Here is a 9301-nt window from a genome sequence, read left to right as displayed (position 1 = left end):
TATCGTTTGGTCAGCTAGCGCATGCAGAAAGCAAAATTACCTTATATAATTTCATATTATTAGTAACATCACATTGCAAGGATTTTATCTAACATTAGAGGAGTTACTTTAAATTATACACACATAGCACATAGTACATCCATAAATCCTTTTTAGCATAAATACATTACTTGTTCAATGTGGTATTCTAAACAGATATTGAATAGTCCATTTGTTCAATTAAAAACATGAAATGTATACGCGTTTATCTATGTTTTCCATATTTGCATGTCTGTTCTGGATCATTGTTTAGCAGAAGCCCTCCACATAGTAGCCAGGTTATAACCATAACAGGTTTATTTGCTTTATTTTCCCCAACATTTGACAAGTCCTCAAGTTTTTCTATTGGCGTCACAATGTGCAGAAAATGACGTCAAAGTCGCGGTATAGGGACTTCTAATATTTTGCATTCACGCGATGATTGTAGATAAAATATTTTTAGGTGTTCAAAAAATATCAATTTTAAAAAAACATAATGTGGAAAACTTATATAAATAACATTGTTATTATTTAACGTAAGTCCATAGGCTTTTAAGCTTCCATGTACGCATTTTTCCGTGAGTTATATATTGTCGGGTATATAGCGAGTGTTTTTGTCTATGTGTACAATAACATAATTATATCCAAAATGGTGAATATTTCCAAGAAGGATAATTAAGTAGAATATACGGTGTAATATTATCAAAGGAATGTGATTGATTTGTTGGTAAACAGTGAAATGAACTTGCAAATGACATCTGTGTCAGGACTGGCAAAAGTTAATTTGATACATGTACCCCAGTCGGGATGTAGGGATAAACTGCGATTTTAAAGAATATTTCATGACTGCCCATCCCCCCATCCAAATATTTTCTTCGCCAGGACTTCAATAACACAAAACGTGCTTAGATTAGGTAAATATTATTTGCCTTTTATTTTTATAATGCGAGTTTGAATGATATTTATTATTTTATATTGAATATATATAAAATATATTCACCATTACAGTACAAATTGCACTCCAACCCCCCCCCCCCCCTTTAAAAACTAGAACTACTTTAACACTGAGCTCGCTAAATGATGTCCACTGGTGGAATAAGATTCTTCCGGAATACCAACATACCCTCCCCCCTTTTGTGTCAAAAATATACTAAAGATTTAATATCTTTGCAAAACAATGGGAAAGGAGGCTAAGTCCTCACCAGTTAACATTTGGTTCCGACGCCTGTTTCTCTAATAACAAATACTTCAATGTCTCCATTTTGTTTTATTTGTTCCGATAAATTACTTCTTGAAATTGAATCTGCATCTTAATTTGAAAATATATTAGTTTATTGTCTATGAGTTTATATGACCATTCCCCTTAAAATCATTTCAACTACTTGAATGTAATAATCTTAATATTACATTGCTGCAATGCAAAGCGTTACATTGCAAGCCTTTATGATATTAATGAGGCGTTTTCCCTTGATTTTAGGATAGTACATACAATATTTTTTTTTAAAAATCGAAAGATGGGGGTTGGAGTTGGGTGCAAACACCCGAGGCGCAGGCCCTGGATCTGCTTTGGATTAAGCGGTGTTTTTGCATTAGAAGTGTAACGTTTTCGGGTTCTTTTATGGGATTCGGCTGTTCTATCTGAACAATTAAAGAATAAATCAATTTTCTCAATCACAAATTTAAATTAATAGTATGTACAATTATTCCTTCGTTTCTCTGGAGCGCACGCGCCTTCCAAGGACTGAAGCGCGTCCGCTTCTTACCTTCAGTCAAACCAGAATATCAGGTACTTTATCTAAATAATATATAATCAATCAAAGTCTCGAAAGTCTATTTCAGACACATAGGACTTGATTCAAGGTATTCCTTGCAGTACCTACCACGTTTGACTTCTCTGTATACAACCGTCTTTCCAATTCGGCTGTCAACAACAGACTAACTAAAACAACCGATTGTCTCCGTATTTATACCTACAACAGGTCACATGACCTGCAATGAACCTAAAGGAAACAAGAAATCGGAAGTCAGTGCGACTACCGAGAAATGAAAGGATAATATGATCTCGATTACAGTTTTTGCTTCACTTCTCACGCCTCCAGGAAATGCGTCTCGCATTCCTAAATAAAGAAAAACTAAAGGCGTACAATTTTACATATGTTCATTATTATTTATACCATGCAATAGTCTTCCTGACTATGTGCATATCCCATAAAGATTTGAAAGATACTAAGCTCTCTGCTTAAATTTACAATGTTATTGTGCCATAGCTACAGTTTTAACCACTAAAACCAGAGTTCTTCCTCATGGTCTACACTAATCTATAGTTGTCCTGAGAGCTTATAATTTGTATTCAACAATGAAGTCGTCATGCCACGCAGGTGCATTTCTAATGCGCCTTAGCCTATCTGAAGCACAACTGCTTGGGTTTTCCCTAACATCATACTGATCTTCATTTTCTTCTACAAGACACTCTTGAGTATCATCTGCATTGTTTTGACTCGAGAAATTACTGATATCATTCTCTCTTTGAAGTATCTGTGACTTACACTTCCGCAAGCGATCACAGTGGATGATAGTGCTTTTGCATTTTGTTCCGCATGCAACCTCATATAAAACATTTGACAATTTGTCTTCAATTAAGAAAGGCCCTCTCCAAAATGATATTAACTTCGGAGAACAGCCGCTCTTTCTGGTATAGAAAAATACATAAACTCTTTCTCCGGGACTAAAGGATGACCATGCTAGTTTGGTATCATGGTACCTTTTCTGGCGCTGCATTTCACCTTGAATGTTTTCTCTGACCAACTTATGAGCTGACTCTAATCGTTCACGCAACACCAAAACCCATTGACTTGTTGGAATATCCTTAATACCTGGAGGCATTTCATACATCAACTCTAATGGGGTAGTTGCTTCTCGTCCCAACATAAGCATGTTTGGCGAGAAATTAGTGGTGGTATGTTCTGTAGAACGATATGCCATAAGTATATACGGAAGATGCAAATCCCAGTCACGTTGATTTTCCTGAACGTAAGTGCTTAACATAGAGAACAATGTGCGGTTAAAGCGCTCCACCGTCGGTCTGACTTCGGGTGATAGGGTGTTGTACGGGTCTTTTTAATCCCAAGTAACCGACACATCTCTTGAAAGAGCTTGCTCTAATATTGTTGACCTTGGTCCGAATGAATGGTAAAGGGGATACCAAATCTGACAAATACCTGTTCTACCATAGTGCGTCCAATCGTCTCAGCTTCCATATTTGGCAGAGCGAATGCCTCTGTCCACTTGGTGAAATAGTCTTACACAACTAAAATGTGGCGATTTCCTCTATCAGTCTAAGGTAGCTCACACAGTATATCTGTGGCAATTCTTTCCATTGGCATACCTGATCCGGTAATCTGCATTGGGGCCCTATGTTTAGGGTTTGGATTTTTACGTCTCGTACACTTGTCACAACCTGTAACATACTGGTAGACGTCTTTTTGAAATCCAGGCCAGTAATATCTCTGTCGTATCTAAGCTATCGTTTTGTTCACCCCCAAGTGTCCTGACGTCTGGTTATCATGACACATTTCCAAGACGCGTCTGCGCTCTTGGTCTGGTATGATAGCTTGATGAACTTCTTTGTTGGGACGAAGCAGAGTCCACTTGCGCATGAGCAATCCATTCTCTATTGCAAGTCTAGAAAACTGATTCCACAAAGACTTCACTACGTAGCCATGCATAGACATATCGCTGAAACTTGGTCGCTTACCTTTCTCGACCCATGTTTTTACAAGCTTAATGTCTCTACACTGCTCCTGAGCCTCTTGCAGACTATAATCCATCTCTTCACTTTTTATATCCGATGACTGTAAAGTTCGTACAGCTGGTTCAACTTTCATATCATACTCAGCATTTTCCAATGATGAAGCATCAAACCCACACTGAGCGCAAGTTATTCTGCTCAGCGCGTCCGCATAACCATGCTTTTTACCGGGTCTGTGTTCTATTTTCATATCATAGGTACTGATCACTTCCAACCACCTTGCCAACTGACCCTCTGGGTTTTTGAATCTTAAAAGCCATCTCAAAGACCCATGGTCCGTTCTAATAAGAAACTGTTTACCATAAAGGTAGTGGCGGTAATGCTTAATAAAATGGACAATGGCCAAAAGTTCTTTCCGGGTCACACAATATTTCCTCTCTGACTTGGACAATGTACGGCTAGCATATGCTATAACACGTTCTTTACCATCAATATTTTGAGATAATACCGCACCGATCGCTTCGTTGCTAGCGTCGGTATCCAGAATGAATGGCTTCGTTACATCTGGTAGAGCTTATACTGGCGCAGTTATCAGTTTGTTGCGCAGCACTTCGAATGCTTCTTGGGCTTTTTTACCCCACAGAAACTTCCTTCCCTTTTCTGTGAGTCGATGCAATGGTTTGGCAACTGATGCAAAATTCTTTATAAAGCGCCGGTAATAACTACAAAGACCTAGGAAAGATCTTAACTCTGTCACAGTATTTGGAATTGGCCACTCAGCTACTGCTTTCACTTTCTCTGGGTCGGTTGCAATTCTGTCTTTGGAAATGATGTGTCCCAGATAGGATACCTTGCTAGCAAAAAAATTGCATTTCTTGGCCTTTAACTTTAAGCCAGCCTGATGCAATCTCTGAAAAACATGTTGCAGGTTTTCAAGCATATCATCAAATGATTTGCCTACACCAATAATGTCATCAAGGTATACTAAACACTTATCCCATTGGAGTCCTGCAAGAACGGTTTCCATAAGTCTCTCAAACGTTGCAGACGCTCAGCATAAGCCAAAGGGCATAACCTTGAATTGGAATAAACCTTGTCGTGTCACAAATGCAGTCTTCGGCTTGTCGCTCTCCTCCATACTAACCTGCCAGTAACTACTGTTCAGATCAAGCGTAGAAAACATCTTGTGTCCTGATAAGTGGTCAAAAGCCTCATCAATTTTTGGAAGAGGATAAGCGTCCTTTGTGGTCACCTCATTTAATCGACGGTAGTCTACACAAAAGCGCATTGTGCCGTCTTTCTTGCGTACAAGAACTACTGGCGATGCCCAGGTTGAAGGTTCTATTACATCCTTCTCGAGCATTTCCTTAACCTGTGCATCTACCTCATAAGTTAGATGAATCGGAATTCGCCTAGGACCTTGCTTGATAGGTTGTTTAGCCTGCTCCATGTTTATCTTGTGGCGCACCACACTGGTCTAAGTCATAATTAGAAGTTGCGAACAAAAACTGATTTTTTCGTAGGAAGTTCTCAACTTTTGTCACTTGCTCTGAAAATAGATTTCCTTTACATCTGTCTAACAAATCTTTCAGATCACCTCTTAGCTCTTTGGTTAAACCCTGAGGATAAAATGGGGATTTTGGTCTCTCCTCAACAGCTGTCATTTTCCCAATCAGAGTTCCTCGAAAAATCTGTTGCATATCATTAGTGACATTCATTTAGCAAACTGGTATCTTATCGCTACCTTTAACGAGAGTGCGTCCTACTAGCGCACGCCCTTTCTCAATAAATTTTCGTTCTGGTTCCACTAAGTAATCCGCTCCTCCATAGTTATTATTTCCCGTAACATTGGCAGAAATAATTATTTCACTCCTCGGTGGTATGCAAATATCACTGGCTGCAGTGACTCTGTAACAACCTAGTGTGCCTTCCCAGGAAAATGGGCATGTCTCATAATTCAATCGCAGCAAACTCTCTTGAAGATCTTTCAGCCCATTGTATTTCTTGAGAAAATCAAGTCCAATAATTCCGTCCACAGAAATATCTGCAACAACTGCATCAATAAATCTATCTGACTCACCAATCTTGAGAGAAAATGTTGCTTTACCATACTGGGACAGAACAGAACCACTAGCATTGAATATTCGTTGTGCGTTCTCCTTGTGCACAGGTTTTTCCTCCTGCAATGTATCAAACAATCTCTATGAAATAAAAGTAAGGGATGCTCCAGTGTCAATCAAGAGTTTTGCACTGCTCCCATTCACATTTCCCTGAATGAAGATACCTGCTTCCTCGCACAAATTGTTTGCGCCAACATTGCCATTGCTTTTACATTTTCTCTTTCTTTTACGTCTACTGCGCACTTGAAATGCGCTTCCGCCATCTGACTTTGATTCATGTCGCCGCATATCCTTTTCTTTGTCTTGAGCTTTGTTCTTCAACTTTGGGCAATTCTTCCGAATGTGTCCTTCCTCTGAGCAGTAGTAACATTTTACCCTGTTCCGCTTGCCTTCCTTCTGAAAAGAATCTCTGCTGAATCTTGCATTTGCCTTAATCTGCCTCTCCAGATTATCTATTTTATTCTGCATTTTCTGCATCAGCGCTTTTAAATCTCCAGACTCGGAAGCTTGAGCTCGTGCTTGTCCCTGACTTTCAGTTTCGCGCATATGACTTCTTTTCTCGGTCTTATAGTAGGCGTCAAGTTTTTTTTTTTTTTTTAATTTATTTATTTTAAATTCTTCATACAAACAAACAGTGAAATATATATATAACAGACAAATTACATTACAAACAATATGACAATATTACCTTCAGACAATTTTATGCAAAATTTTTAAAAAGTTTGTAGTCAAGTGATTTCAAATTTTTTAGAATGGAAGCATAGAAAAAAATTGAAGATTTAACGTGATTAAAGATGTTATAACTAGTTTCATCTAAGGAATGTATTCGACAGTACATCTTATATTTGTAAATCCTACAGGCAACATATGAGATGAGTGTGTTGAGTGATACAATTTTTCTATTGCGCTCAGAGCTAAATCCAATTATTACATGTTTCCATTTGATATCTATTTTCAGGTACAAACTTAATCTATTCCAAATTTCACCAACATTTTTACATTCAAAAATGAGATGTTTTGAAGTTTCATTCACGTGGCATAATTTGCAATTACTACTCGTTTCTTTTTTCCATTTACTGAGATACAAGTTATTACAAAGAATATTGTTTAAAAGTTTATAGTTGAATTCTGTAAGTTGTTTATCGGGTATGTCATATAATTTACATTGATATATATTTTTCCATTCTGAAGGTTCGACTGAATTCGTTGCTTAAAACTATTTGATAACATGGTTTACAAAATTTTCTGTGTACAAGATTGTCATAAAAAAAGTTACATCTTTGATCTATGATATTAACCTGTCCTGTGTAGAAAAGAAAATAATTTTTGTATCTTATGTTAACAAACTTACAATTTGAAAAATCATACTTTAGTAGCAAAGGTTTGAAAACAGAAGAAAGAATTTTAAATTCACACAACAATTAGAAAAATCTAACAATGATTTAAAATTACCATCATCGTCAAATAAGTCTTTAACATGCAAAATCCCACTGGCTATCCAGTTTTTAAAAAATAATGTATTTCCCCTATAAACAAAGTTACAATTGTTCCATATCGGCTGTCGAAGAACATTATCGGAAGACATTTTGTTCAAAAAACAGGGCTTACATTCATTAAAGCAACATAACATTTGTTGATAAAATTTAGGTAGTTTCTCTAATTTTTCCATATTTTCTACTTTTCTATCAGAAAAATCTAACACATAGAGAACTTCAAAATTTGATTTTTTACAATAACCATCAAAAATTTTGTACAAAATACCTTTGCTTTTTAACAATCTAGGTACCCAAGCTGCTTTTAAGGCTTTTAATTTACATTCAATATCAACGATTGAGAGTCCACCTTTTAAAATTCTACCTATAAGCGTGTTTCTTTTAATTCGTTCATTTTTATCCCAAATGAAGTTATAAATTAGACGTTGTATTTTTTTAATGTAAGCATTATCAGGAAGACTTAGTATTGAGGCAACGTATGTAAGTTTAGATATAGCAAGTGTCTTAACTATACATGATTTACCAAATAGCGTTAGTTTTCTTCTTTTCCAAGATTCAAAAAGTTTTTCAATATCGTGATAAATTTTCATCCAGTTTTTATTGTAACATTCTTCCTTATCATGCCCTATGAATATTCCCAAACATCTTACTGCTTTATTCTTAATTTTTATACCGTAGAGTTCATCATATAAATTTCTTAGTTCCCCTAATAAAATGCATTCTGTCTTATGCATGTTTACTTTTGAACCCGCATGTTCACAGAATTCTTGTAATTTATCCAGAGTTCGCTTCATTGATATTTCGTCTTTTAAAGCTACAGTCAAATCGTCTGCATGTTGGATGTTTTTGATTTCATAATTATTAATTGTAATGCCTTTTATATCAGTATCACATTTTATTTTAATAGCCAAAATTTCTGCGACGAATAGGTACAAGAGAGCGGAAATAGGACAGCCTTGCCTAATTCCTCGCGTCATTTCGCTTGTTTTAGAAAGCCAGCCGTTGTTTTTCATTTTAAACATTGGATTTGTATATAAAATTTTTGCCCACTTTATAAAACTATTGCCAATATTAAATTTTTGTAAGACTTGGAAAAGAAAGTTCCATTCAACCGAGTCAAATGCTTTTTCAAAGTCTAAGAAAAGTAATATACCATCTGAATTTTCACTTTCACAGTATTCAAAAACGTCAAGTACTAATCTAGCATTTTCACCGATATATCTCCCTTTTATGTAAGCCGTTTGATTTTCGTTAATCAACTTATATAGTATATTTTGTAATCTCTTTGCAAAGACAAAGGCAATAATTTTATAATCTGTATTTGTTAAGCTTATCGGTCTATAGTTTTTTAAATTATCTTTTTCACCCTTTTTGTGGATCAGTGATATAATAGAAAGTTTCTGTGTGTAAGACAATTCACCTTTATCAAAAATATCATTAAGTGCTTTATAAAAGAAAGGCCCAAGTGTTTCCCAAAAACATTGATAAAATTCACTAGGAAGGCCATCTAGTCCAGGTGATTTTTCTTTTTTCATGCTATCAACAGCTTCCTTGCACTCTTCATATGTTGGAAATTTTTCTAACAATATCTTATCTTCTTCACTTAATTTAGGGATATCGTCTATCTCAGATAAATATTTTTCTATTTTTTCGTTTTAAATTTCTTTACTAGTATATAGTTCGCTATAAAAAGAATACATTTCACCTAAAATGGCATTAGTTTTACTGATTTTATTTCCTTCTCTTGTTTTTATTTCTTTAATTACGTTTGATGATTGATTGCGTTTTTCTAAATTTAAAAAGAATTTTGAATTTTTCTCCCCCTCCTCTATCCATTTAATTTTAGACCTTATCTGCGCACCTTTAGATTTTTTGTCATAAATAGCGTCAAGTTCCGCTTCTAAAGTTTTCAGTCTTTTGTA

At 35.8% G+C, this 9301-nt stretch overlaps 1 protein-coding gene across 1 annotated transcript; it reads right to left on the bottom strand.

Annotated features, from left to right (window-relative positions):
- Nucleotides 1–3533: 3533 nt before the first annotated feature.
- Nucleotides 3534–6432, bottom strand: LOC134229979 (uncharacterized). Its single transcript, XM_062711753.1, has 5 exons — nt 6031–6432; nt 5533–5946; nt 4911–5243; nt 4403–4676; nt 3534–4234 (listed from the first exon to the last, which is right to left on the bottom strand). Exons 1-5 carry the CDS (start codon nt 6430–6432, stop codon nt 3534–3536), a joined length of 2124 nt encoding a protein of 707 aa, XP_062567737.1.
- Nucleotides 6433–9301: the final 2869 nt, after the last annotated feature.

Source organism: Saccostrea cucullata, unplaced genomic scaffold (genome assembly GCF_032062105.1).
Source record: "Saccostrea cucullata isolate Sc308-1 unplaced genomic scaffold, CSIRO_AGI_Scuc_v1 ctg683, whole genome shotgun sequence".
Lineage (NCBI taxonomy): Eukaryota > Metazoa > Mollusca > Bivalvia > Ostreida > Ostreidae > Saccostrea > Saccostrea cuccullata.
The sequence above is the reverse complement of the archived record's forward strand: the minus strand, read 5'-3'. Positions and strand labels throughout refer to the sequence as shown.